The sequence below is a fragment of the Bufo bufo genome, chromosome 8 (assembly GCF_905171765.1).
Source record: "Bufo bufo chromosome 8, aBufBuf1.1, whole genome shotgun sequence".
NCBI classification, from domain to species: domain Eukaryota; kingdom Metazoa; phylum Chordata; class Amphibia; order Anura; family Bufonidae; genus Bufo; species Bufo bufo.
This window is the reverse complement of record NC_053396.1, coordinates 112,030,135-112,043,608: the sequence shown is the minus strand read 5'-3', so window position 1 is coordinate 112,043,608 and position 13,474 is coordinate 112,030,135. Positions and strand designations below refer to the sequence as shown.

At 40.1% G+C, this 13,474-nt stretch overlaps 1 protein-coding gene across 1 annotated transcript; it reads right to left on the bottom strand.

The window, feature by feature from the left end:
* Nucleotides 1-1,245: 1,245 nt before the first annotated feature.
* Nucleotides 1,246-3,861, bottom strand: LOC120978083. The gene is made up of 2 exons (XM_040406318.1): nt 2,824-3,861; nt 1,246-2,319 (listed from the first exon to the last, which is right to left on the bottom strand). Exons 1-2 carry the CDS (start codon nt 3,859-3,861, stop codon nt 1,246-1,248), a joined length of 2,112 nt encoding a protein of 703 aa, XP_040262252.1.
* Between the last annotated feature and the right edge of the window lie 9,613 nt (nt 3,862-13,474).

Below are 13,474 nucleotides of genomic sequence, written 5' to 3'. Positions count from 1 at the left end.
CTGATGCTGTAAGGCCTGAAAATAGTGTTTTTTGTCAAAAGAGTGTGTTTTTCAAACCCCAGAAAATGATGGGTGTATTTCTACCTTAAATTGCATAATGACTAATACAGATGTTGTAGATTGCCAAAAAAGTATATTTTTTTGCTAACAGAATATGAAAGCTGTATATATTAGACTTGAATTTAACACTTGCAGATCTGGAAAATACTGTTTTTAAAAATAAAAAAAAAGTGTGTTTTTCAAACCCCAGAAAATAATGGGTGTATTTCTACCTTAAATTGCACACTGACTAATACAGATGTTGTAGATTGCCCAAAAAATTCTTTTTTTGCTAACAGAATATGAAAACTGTTTATATTAAACTTGAATTTATCACTTACAGATCTGGAAAATACTGTTTTTTAGTTTAGTTTGTAAAATATTTTATTGTAAGAAGAATGAAAGATGTCATCATCTTAGACATATGAATTACATCAAATTGTGTACATACACAGTGCGACATAGAATCAGACATTTACATAGAGAATTTGCAATAAATTTATACAGCAACATCTGTTTTTAAAACCCCAGAAAATGATGCTGTGTATTTCTACTTTAAATTGCACACTGACTAATCCAGATCAGGGCAGTTTCTAGGTTATTTTACCAACAGGGCGGACATTAAAAAAGCGCCCCCCCCCCAAACATTAAATAACAATGACTTAACCAATGTTGCATAGCATACACAGAACAGAAAAGATTTTGCCTGCCCATGGCCTGTGCCTGGTATCGCAGCCTAGCTCAGTTCTGTTGAATGGAACTGAGTTACAATCAAATCCATATCTCATTACAGGTGAGGGTGGTGGAGTTTGTAATCATGGACAACCATTTTAGGTATTTTGGTCTTTATCTACAAAGTGCCTGGAGCAAAACTTATTCTAAAAACATTTTCTTACTGTGCAGCTGTAGTCCAGTTGGTGTAGTTCAGATGGTGCTGTCCAGATGGTGTAGTTCAGATGGTGCTGTCCAGATGGTGTAGTTCAGATGGTGCTGTCCAGATGGTGCTGTCCAGATGGTGTAGTTAACTTGCTGCAGATCTGTGTGTTTCCACTTCTGATGCAGAACAAGCAAGAACCTGTGAATAAAGGAAAGATGACACTATGTAAAAATGCTTACCGTAGACCAATCTTCAGCAAAGACCAATAGAATTGATATGTCTCTTACCGGTATCTTCATTATGTTGATCTTCCATCAAGATATCTAGTTTTAAACAAAGTTCACTTTTCTTGACTTAGCTGCTGCAAAGGCATCTATTGCTGCAGAATAATCTGTATATTTTGCCATCTCACTCTCAATAGATAGGATTGCTAGAGCCGATAGCCTGTCTTCAGACATAGTAGAACGCAAGTATGTTTTTATTAGCTTTAATTTGCTAAAGCTCCTTTCACAATTTGCAACTGTCACTGGAATGGTTAATAAAATTCTCATTGCAATCCATATATTTGGGAATAGGTCATGGCATTGGGTATCTTGTATGTGTTGCAAAACTTCAAGTGGTCTGATAGAATCTTTGCTTATAGTTGGTTGGATATGCTGTAGCTCTTCACATAGCTGGATGCCATTTATATCATGCTGCAGTCTACCATCCTCAGCAGTGTGGCTTAATATTTGCTCCAAGTCCTTACATAGACCTAGAAGTTTGTCTTTTACTGGCAAATCTAAAATATTATATAGAAAACCCCATTGCTTATTATGTCTGGATAACTGTAAAAAACGGGTCTCTAAGGATTCAGTCATGTTGTCGATCAGGGGGTAAAAGACAGACACCTTATAATGCTGTTCTGGATCTGTAACAGGTTCATCCTGACTTTCATAATCAAACATTCTTTTCTTTTTACTTGGCCTTTTCTTCACAATGAAACATGCTTCAATGCCCAAATCCAGAGCAATTTCTGATGCAGTTATTTTTGCAGAATTCAAGCCTGAGGACCTATAACTTCTGACATACTGAGTACAATTTTTCAGTAAATCGTTGCAACGAGTTAGTTCCATATCTCTAGACTGCATTTCCTTGCTGACTATGTTCACTTGAAATAGCACATCATACCAAATAACAACTGTCAAAAGAAAACTGAAGTCCTGCAGCATAAGTGAAAGGGATTTAGCTTCAGATGAAAGTTTTGGATCATCAGTGTTTTCCTCTAAATCTATAAGAGCTTCATAAATCTCAGTATACTGGTAACGGACAGCTTTCAAGCTTTCAACTCTGCATTCCCAGCGTGTGGCACACACTTTCTTAAGTGTTATATTTTTTACATGGTCACTTATTATACACCATCTTTTAGACGAAGAAGCAAATAGATTATAAAGCCTTTGCAGAGTGCCAAAAAGGTTCACAGACTTAACAGATGATTTGGATGCATCTGCCACTACAAGATTCAAGCTGTGGCAACCACATGGATTGAAAAATGCTCGAGGGTATTCTCTTAAAACTCTGGTTTGCACACCTTTGTTAATGCCAATCATATTGGCCCCATTATCATACCCTTGGCCTCTACAGTTGTCCATATCAAGGCCACAATTTGATATCTCATCAAAGAGAAGATTACTCAGACCTTCACCTGAGGTATCATTAGCTGGTCGGTAACCAATAAAATGTTCACCTACTGATAGCTTTTCTCCTGCGAGATCTAAAAACCTTAGGGTATATGATAGTTGTTCAATATGACTAACATCTTGGGTGCAATCCAAAATAACAGAGAAGTATTTAGCTTTCTTTACATTTTGTAATATGTTGTTTTTAATTTGAGAGGCCATTAAAATGATAATTTCATTTTGAATAACATTACCACAGTAATGGACGAAGGTTTGCTGAGACATTATTCTTTGTATATGGTCTTTCATCACTGGTTCAAATTTAGCCAAAAGTTGAATAAGACCAAGAAAGTTGCCATTATTCGGAGTATTTAATTTGTTTGATGACCCACGAAATGGCAAATTGTTGCTTGCCAAAAATTGTGTAACTGCCATAATTCTTTCAAGAACATCTCTCCAACGTTTAGTTTCTTGATTCATCTGGGTTTGTAAATTTTTGTCAATGCCTTGTACCTTTTTCAGATTGTTTTCTGCATGAATCCATTTCTGATGGCTAGAAATATGGGCAGGAGAAGATTCATGCATTGTTAGATATTCGCCAATGTGCTGCCATTTATTAATGCCTTCCATTCCAAATTTTGATTTTGGACTGGGGTCAAATAACTTACAGCAAAAGCAGTAAATTCTGTCGGTAGACAAAGAATATTGAACCCATCGCCTAGGCACCTGCTCCTTGTTTGGCAAAACTAAAAAGCCATAGAAACCGGAAAAATGCCGCTTATTATGATCTTTTGGGTAAACAAAATTAGCAGGGGGCAGAGGCTGTGGTCCTTGTAGTACAATAAGGTCTCTTAATCTACTGTTGATTATCCTTGGCCATAGTCCTACATCTTGATATGTGGTCACACTATCCAAATGGGCAGTGTTCCCAGCAACCGGGGTGTCTGACTCTTCACTACTTTCCTGCGCACACTCAGTATGGCCTTGAGACTGTGAAACCTGAGGGCTTTCTGTAGATGTTGTAGGCTGTATTATGACAGTGTCTACGGTTTCATCTTCAGATTGTAAAACATCAGAACAACCTTCTTTGTGTTGGGAAAGAACATTTATAGTAAATTCTTGCTGAATAGACAGATCTTCAGTTGATGTACACTGTAGATCTGTACTTGCTAATTCTGCATCTTTTTTTAAAAACATAGCCATTGTTTTTGCAGCTTTTTCATCTTCAAATTTTTGTTGTTTTCTTTTCTTTCTGTTTTGTGCTCCTGAAAGTTTTGGTGGGGCCATTTGTGTTGCTTTTGAAAAAAACAAAAAGTGTTGGTAACTACAGTTGTACATGCCCTTTTGTTTTAACAATAAAAATGCCAATTTCTGAACATCTGAAAATCAGTGTTTGGTCTGTAATTTCCATCAGTGATTGTGAGTGAAAAGTAGGAGTGGGTCAAAAACATAGAACAGAGGCAAAGTTTTTTTTATTATACCTTTATCTCTGTGTAACATTCATTCCTGGTTTTGGCTCACAATCACTCACCAAAAACAGAATGGGTGTAAGCAGCCTAATTATATACAATTGTATTTGCATTGCTATTTTTGTTTTAGTACAAATATGTGTTATAAGAAAACACTGAGCTGCCTACAATCATATCCATATTTCATCACATAGGTACGGGCGGTGGAGTTTCTATTCATGGACAGACATTTTAGGTATTTCTTTAAAAAGTGTCTGTAGCTACACTAAGGTGTATTTACACTGCTTGAACATTGGGCCAACCACCTGCCACAAGCATTCATCGAAACGCTTGTTCCAGATAATCGGCCAGTGTAAAGTTGCAACAGATCATGCGATGAATCCCTGTTTAAAATGATGAGGGGTATGGACGCCTGAATCAAAGTTGTCAGCAGCTAGTGTTGTCTATACAGTCGTCTGCCTAAAGAGAACAATGCTGGCTTAAGAGAAAAAGCGATAGCTCGTTCTTATATCAGGAGAAGAGACAGTCGTGTGTAAATGCAATGTCGACTGAATGAGCAGTAAATCCACTTTGTGCAATAGATTTTTTTCTTACTGTGAAGTTGTAGTCCAGTTGGCGTAGTTCGGAATGTGCCGTCCAGTTGGCGTAGTTCAGAATGTGCCGTCCAGTTGGCGTAGTTCAGAATGTGCCGTCCAGTTGGCGTAGTTCAGAATGTGCCGTCCAGTTGGCGTAGTTCAGAATGTGCCGTCCAGTTGGCGTAGTTCAGAATGTGCCGTCCAGTTGGCGTACTTAGGTTACTGCAGATCTGTGTTTCCACTCCTGTTACAGAACAAGAAAGAACACGTGGATATGTAAATGCTTCCTTCCCACAGACTGAGTTTCAGCTACCACCACCAACTCTCTCTCCCACCGCTGAACTATACAGTCCAGCAGCCTCCACTAAGTGTGTAAATACAGAGCTTTATCTCCACACTGAATGAGCAGCAGATTGTCAGGAAGGAACCAGCCTTACTGACAATCTGCTGCTAGTTGCAGTGTGTAAATCCACTTTGTGCAATAGATTTTTTTCTTACTGTGAAGTGGTAGTCCAGTTGGCGTAGTTCGGAATGTGCCGTCCAGTTGGCGTAGTTCAGAATGTGCCGTCCAGTTGGCGTAGTTCGGAATGTGCCGTCCAGTTGGCGTAGTTCGGAATGTGCCGTCCAGTTGGAGTAGTTGAGAATGTGCCGTCCAGTTGGCGTAGTCCAGAATGTGCCGTCCAGCTGGCGTACTTAGGTTACTGCAGATCTGTGTTTCCACTCCTGATACAGAACAAGAAAGAACACGTGGATATGTAAATGCTTCCTTCCCACAGACTGAGTTTCAGCTACCACCAACTCTCTCTCCCACCGCTGAACTATACAGTCCAGCAGCCTCCACTAAGTGTGTAAATACAGAGCTTTACCTCCACACTGAATGAGCAGCAGATTGTCAGGAGGGAACCATCCTTACTGACAATCTGCTGCTAGTTGCAGTGTGTAAATCCACTTTGTGCAATAGATTTTTTTTCTTACTGGGAAGTTGTAGTCCAGTTGGCGTAGTTCAGAATGTGCCGTCCAGTTGGCGTAGTTCGGAATGTGCCGTCCAGTTGGCGTAGTTCGGAATGTGCCGTCCAGTTGGAGTAGTTGAGAATGTGCCGTCCAGTTGGCGTAGTCCAGAATGTGCCGTCCAGCTGGCGTACTTAGGTTACTGCAGATCTGTGTTTCCACTCCTGATACAGAACAAGAATGAACACGTGGATATGTAAATGCTTCCTTCCCACAGACTGAGTTTCAGCTACCACCAACTCTCTCTCCCACCGCTGAACTATACAGTCCAGCAGCCTCCACTAGGATCAGAAATTATCTAAAATGAACACGTTTTTGCCAAGATTTGTCCATGGGCTTTGCCTGGTATTGTAACCTAGCTCACTTTTGTAGAATAGAACGGAGCTGTGTGAGGGCTTGATTTTTAAGTGACACCGTGTAGTTTTCATTTTGGGGTCCATCATGCTTTTTGTTCCCTTTCTTTGGTGGCAAATAAACAAAAACCAACAATTTTGTTTTGTTTTTTAAGCCATTGTTCACTATGTTAGTAATGCAGGCTACAGAGCCAGCTGCTCTACCATGAATGCTTGCTGTTGGCCAGGTTAAAAATGCTGCAGCCCCACCAGTTTGTGCTACGCATCACAAATGAAAGATATGGTGCAGAACGGAGGCACAGAACCTCAAAGAAGCACTATGGAGTGCTTCTGTGTGGTTTCTCACCATGCTCTTGCACCACAAAAAAATAGAACATGTTCAATTTTCTAACTAACCAAGGTTAGTGATGTGGATGGATCAGTGGAAACTGATGGGTGTCGCAATGTGTGAAAACGCCCATAGTATAAAAATATAAAAATATATTTCAGAAACGGAAACAGAAAAACGGAAAAAAGCGCCCAAATGGCCGATTTGCCGTTTTTGGACGCTTCATTTCCTCAAAAAAAATTAAATAAAAAGCGATCAAAAAGTCCTACACACCCCATAATGGTATCAACTAAAAGTTAAGATCGCCCCGCAAAAAATAAGCCCCCATACAACGCCATACACTTATATACAAATACGTTATAGCGGTCAAAACATGGCGACAAAAAAATAAAATAAAAATTCCCACTTTTGAATTTTTTTTCACTATCAAAACGCAAGAAAAGCTATACATATTGGGTTTCGCCGGATTCATACTGACCTGTAGAATAAAACTAAATGGTCAGTTTTATCGCAAATCAAACGTCGTAATTTAGAAACCCGTAAAACTGTGGTGAAATTGCTTTTTTTTTGCAATTTCACCCCATTTGGAATTTTTTTCCCGCTTCCCACTACACCGTATGCATTATTAAATGATGGCGTTGGAAAGTACAACTTGTCCCGCAAAAAATAAGCCCTCATATGGCTATGTGAACGGAAAAATAAAAAAGTTATGGCTCTTGGAAGGCATAGAGCGCAAAACAAAAACGCAAAAATGAAATGAAAAAACCCTGTGTCCTTAAGGGGGTATGCTGCATAGCTGATATATATATATTTATTACTGACAATATACGTGTCAGCTATGCAGCATCCATGTGTATGTATATATATATATATATATATATATATATATAAGAGAAATGGCGGCACTGGACAAAAGTGCTTAGGCGGGTGCAATGTTCAATGGGGACTGACCATAAGCCCCAAGATAATATGGAAAAACGAACTGCACTCCAAAAAATAAATCAAAAAAAGATCATTTATTGACCCATGCGGTGCAACGTTTCATCTCTGAACCTAGAGCCTTTCTCAAGCTTGAGAAAGGCTCTAGGTTCAGAGCCGAAACGTTGCACCAGAAGGGTCAATAAATGATCTTTTTTTGATTTATTTTTTGGAGTGCAGTTCGTTTTTCCATATTATATATATAGCAGGCTTATACAGCTGAATATGAATAGTACATATGTACAATTATGCTCAGCGCTGTAACTGTACATATAAATTATAATTATACTCAGTATATTATCTATAGTATCATCTGAGACTGAGTATAATTATATATACAGCAAAAGCACTGAGCATAATTATATATATGCACATGTACTATGCAGCTATATATAGGCCTGCCATACTGTCTGTTTTTAACTTAATACTTCTTTAACTGTACCTAACCTGCTGGGGGGCCTGGGCTAGCCTAGTGCCACTTCCTGACTGAATCTGCTGGTGGAGGACCGGAGGCTGAAATCCTGGAGGATTCTGTGCCAGTGCAGTGAGTGACTGAGCAGACAGACTGGAGAGACTAAGAAAATGGCATCCGCCTCGCTCTTCTGCTCCCGCCTGAAGTAATGGACGCACGCAGCAGCGCTGCCTATGACGTCACCCCGCACAGCGCACTGGTCTTGGGGCGTTCCGGACATGCTGCCAGGCCCTGCCCCTTACAGCTTACAGGACAGCCGAGCCTGCAGCCAGTAAATAGATGCCCACGGGCCACGGCGCCCCCCTCTTCTTGCTGGAGACATGCGCCCCGTGCGGTTGCACCCCTCGCCCGGCTGTAGAAACGGCCCTGATCCAGATGTTATAGATTGCCAAAAAAGTATTTGAAACAGAATATGAAAGCTGTATATATTAAACTTGAATTTAACGCTTGCAGATCTGGAAAATACTGTTTTTGGAAAAAAAAGTGTGTTTTTCAAAACCCAGAAAATGATGGGTGTATTTCTAGCTTAAATTGCACACTGACTAATCCAGATGTTGTAGATTGCCAAAAAAGTCTTTCTTTGCTAACAGAATATAAAAGCTGTATATATTAAACTTGAATTTAAAACCTGTTGATCTGGAGAATACTGTTTTTTGAAAAAAATTGTGTGTTTTTAAAACCCCAGAAAATGATGGGTGTATTTCTACCTTAAATTGCACACTGACTAATCCAGATGTTGTAGATTGCCAAAAAAGTCTTTCTTTGCTAACAGAATATAAAAGCTGTATATATTAAACTTGAATTTAAAACCTGTTGATCTGGAGAATACTGTTTTTTGAAAAAAATTGTGTGTTTTTAAAACCCCAGAAAATGATGGGTGTATTTCTACCTTAAATTGCACACTGACTAATCCAGATGTTGTAGTTTGCCACCAAAAAATGGTGATTTGCAATGTCCCAAAAGCTCAGATGCAGTGAGCATGCATAAAATGGCCGCCGCCGCCACCCACCTAACTAACAAAATTCTAAAAGTTAGAATTTTTTGGTCAATGAGCTCAGGGCAGGGTACACACCCACACAACTATTTGTCTGTAGATCACTGAGTTAGATTCTCTCCTATTCTCTCCCTGAAATCACAAGTCCAGCAGCATCCTCTCCCTACACTTGTAACAGCAGAGTGACGTGCAGCACTATGTGAATCAAGCTTATATAGAGCATGGGTCACATGCTGCTCTGGCCAATCCCAGCCATGCCATTAGTAGGCTTGGCTGTGATGGCCTCTTGGGGCAAGTAGTATGACGCTTGTTGATTGGCTGCTGTGCAGCCTTTCAAAAAGCGGCAAGAATGCGCCGAACACCGAACCCGAACTTTTACGGAAATTTTCGGGTCCGGGGTCCAAAAATCCTAAAGTTCGGTACGAACCCGAAATTTACAGTTCGGTTTCGCTCAACCCTAATAGATACTATCTCCAAATTCAAGGAGTGGCAATGGGGACCACTTGTGCCCTGTTTTACACAAATTTATTCCTAGGAGTGTGCAAAAGAATGATCTTTCAAGAGGGCAATACTGTCGGTATAGAAAAGGTACATAATTGGATACGCTATATCGATGATATACTATTTATATGGGAAGGATTACTTGAAGATCTCAATAAATTCATAAAGGAGTTAAATAATGCGATTAAAAAGAATCTGTTCAGAAGAAAGGCAATATCAAAAATAATCCATGGTTTTGAAGGGGATATAGCAACAGACAAATTAATAAACGAATGTATCTAGGTAAACAAAGAACAAGGGAAAAATTACTACATCCAAATACAAAGACTGTAAAGGATAATAGTCAGGAACCTAGGTTCATTACCAACTATACAGTGGCGGAAATAATTATTTGACCCCTCACTGATTTTGTAAGTTTGTCCAATGACAAAGAAATGAAAAGTCTCAGAACAGTATCATTTCAATGGTAGGTTTATTGTAACAGTGGCAGATAGCACATCAAAAGGAAAATCGAAAAAATAACTTTAAATAAAAGATAGCAACTGATTTGCATTTCATTGAGTGAAAGTATTTGAACCCTCTAACAAAAAAAGACTTAATACTTGGTGGAAAAACCCTTGTTTGCAAGCACAGAGGTCAAACGTTTCTTGTAATTGATGACCAAGTTTGCGCACATTTTAGGAGGAATGTTGCTCCACTCCTCTTTGCAGATCATCTCTAAATCCCTAAGGTTTCGAGGCTGTCTCTGTGCAACTCTGAGCTTGAGCTCCCTCCATAGGTTTTCGATTGGATTAAGGTCCGGAGACTGACTAGGCCACTCCATGACCTTAATGTGCTTCTTCTTGAGCCACTCCTTTGTTGCCTTTGCTGTATGTTTTGGGTCATTGTCGTGCTGGAACACCCATCCACGACCCATTTTCAGTTTCCTGGCAGAGGGAAGGAGGTTGTCGCTCAGGATTTCACGATACATGGCTCCGTCCATTTTCCCGTTTATGCGAATAAGTTGTCCTGTGCCCTTAGCAGAAAAACACCCCCAAAGCAAAATGTTTCCACCCCCATGCTTGACGGTGGGGACGGTGTTTTGGGGGTCATAGGCAGCATTTTTCTTCCTCCAAACACAGCGAGTTGAGTTAATGCCAAAGAGCTCTATTTTGGTCTCATCAGACCACAGCACCTTCTCCCAGTCACTCTCTGAATCATTCAGGTGTTCATTGGCAAACTTCAGACGGGCCTGCACATGTGCCTTCCTGAGCAGGGGGACCTTGCGAGCCCTGCAGGATTTTAATCCATTGCGGTGTAATGTGTTTCCAATGGTTTTCTTGGTGACTGTGGTCCCTGCTAATTTGAGGTCATTAACTAACTCCTCCCGTGTAGTTCTAGGATGCTTTTTCACCTTTCTCAGAACCATTGACACCCCACGAGGTGAGATCTTGCGTGGAGCCCCAGAGCGAGGTCGATTGATGGTCATTTTGTGCTCCTTCCATTTTCGAACAATCGCACCAACAGTTGTCACCTTCTCTCCCAGCTTCTTGCTAATGGTTTTGTAGCCCATTCCAGCCTTGTGCAGGTCTACAATTTTGTCTCTGACATCCTTGGACAGCTCTTTGGTCTTTCCCATGTTGGAGAGTTTGGAGTCTGCTTGATTGATTGATTCTGTGGACAGGTGTCTTTTATACAGGTGACTAGTTAAGACAGGTGTCCTTAATGAGGGTGACTAATTGAGTAGAAGTGTCTAACCACTCTGTGGGAGCCAGAACTCTTAATGGTTGGTAGGGGTTCAAATACTTATTTCACTCAATGAAATGCAAATCAGTTGCTATCTTTTATTTAAAGTTATTTTTTCGATTTTCCTTTTGATGTGCTATCTGCCACTGTTACAATAAACCTACCATTGAAATGATACTGTTCTGAGACTTTTCATTTCTTTGTCATTGGACAAACTTACAAAATCAGTGAGGGGTCAAATAATTATTTCCGCCACTGTATGTAGGTGCACATTGCTATGACGAAATACATATACAAAGAAAAAGACACAAATGCAATGGCACTCTGCAACCAGCACTCTGCCCTGCCTCTATGCTGGATGAGGCATTGCTGTACATTTTGGCCAAAGCGTAATAAGCCACTCACCACGTCAAGGTCGCCTCAATGGAGTGGTCCCTAAGACTAGTTCCTACCTGACTTTAAAACCAGCCTCCAGGACAGATTGACTGGTCAGGTGTGCATGACTGCATGGAGATCACCACGCCTCCAATATATACTACAAAGAAAAAATGTGGGGGATTCAATCAGCACAACCCTATATGTAGGTGCACATTACTATGGCGAAATACATATACAAAGAAAAAGACACAAATGCAATAGCACTCTGCAACCAGCATTCTGCCCTGCCTCTATGCTGGATGAGGCATTGGTGTACATTTTGGCCAAAGCGTAATAAGCCACTCACCACGTCAAGGTGGCCTCTATGGAGTGGTCCCTAACACTAGTTCCTACCTGTTTGTGGGCCATGACAGCCACACAAAGTCCAGGGAATGCAGGTGCAGCATGCACGCCAAGCACACTCTGCTTTTAACCCCGTCCGGTGCCATTACAGCTTTCATCGGATCCAAGGATGCAAGTACCAACATGCAGTCAATCTGACCAGTCAATCTGTCCTGGAGGCTGGTTTTAAAGTCAGTATAAAACTGAGTCTGCATATATAGCACCTACCAGTAGCCATTTGGCTCCAGGAGAAGTATATAGTGGGCTCAGCATGCATGTTGGTACTTGCATCCCTGGATCCGATGAAAGCTGTAATGGCACCGGACGGGGTTAAAAGCAGAGTGTGCTTGGCGTGCATGCTGCACCTGCATTCCCTGGACTTTGTGTGGCTGTCATGGCCCACAAACAGGTAGGAACTAGTGTTAGGGACCACTCCATAGAGGCGACCTTGATGTGGTGAGTGGCTTATTACGCTTTGGCCAAAATGTACACCAATGCCTCATCCAGCATAGAGGCAGGGCAGAATGCTGTTGCAGAGTGCCATTGCATTTGTGTCTTTTTCATTACCAACTATAATAGACAGTGGGGACAGATAAATGAAATATTGAATAAACACTGGGAAGTATTACAAACAGATGTCAAGATGAAGTGATTCATTACAGATAGACCATTGATCACTGCAAGAAGATCAAAAAACCTCAATGACATTCTAGTCCATAGTCACTATATACCTGATGTTGGGGAGGAAGGCAAAGTTGGAAGAGGAGGTTCATATCCGTGTGGATCCTGTAAGACCTGTAGAAATATGGAAAACACAAACAATTTCATCGACACCCAAAAGAAGAGAACTTAACAAATCAGGGAATACATATCCTGCTCTTCAATGGGGGTAATATATTATGCCACCTGCCCTTGCAACAAGATATACATAGAACTCACCACAAGGAACTAAGAAAAAGACTCAGAGAGCATGTGAGGGACATTGAAAAGGCCCAAGATGAAGAAGATCTCAACAATCTAAAGACAATCCCCAAACATTTTTAGTTATTCCATGGAGGGAATCCCAATACATTACGATTTAGAGGGATTGATATGATTCATTTAGGAACAAGAGGAGGAAATATAGGGAAGAAGCTGGCCCAACTGGAAAGTAGATGGATTTTCAGATTGGACACCTTGGCACCCAAAGGGTTAAACGAAAACATAGGATTTAGTTCCTTTCTATAACTGTAGTGTTTTTCATAGTGTCTTGATGGGTTTCCATTATTTTAAATACAATAAAAATATGTTTTTTTAATGTTATTTGAGTCTAATAAGTATTTAACCATTATCTTTGTGTTTTTTCATCCATAGATAATTTATATAAGGGACGTGTGGAGGAGCCAAATGTTCCAGCACTGAATAACTTTTTCATTGAAGCAGCAAGGGAAGTCCTAAAAGAATTAGGATGTCATTAGATATTTGACAGGGAACAACAATGGGACTGGGGTTGCATAATGATATTCTTTTAACCTAATTTTCTCATAGAAGTGGTATAAACACTGTAATTATGTACTTTTTATAGTGCTAATATTAACAATTTGTGTTTATTGTGGTGTAAATTCTCACTTGTCATAAATTATACATTTTTAGCAGCACTAAGTAGCACTTTATGAATGTGATCGTAATATTATGATGATTTGCGATTGTAATTAAGATACGTAGCACTTATTTTAGATATTTTCTTTTTATTGTGATA

What these genes read in the sequence shown, in the direction of transcription:
- LOC120978083 (XM_040406318.1), bottom strand. Translation starts at nt 3,861, where the DNA reads ATGGCCCCACCAAAACTTTCAGGAGCACAAAACAGAAAGAAAAGAAAA. An exon ending in TCGTCCATTACTGTGGTAAT is followed by an intron (nt 2,320 to 2,823) that starts GTTATTCAAAAT and finishes TCTTCGTCTAAA; the next exon opens with AGATGGTGTATAATAAGTGA.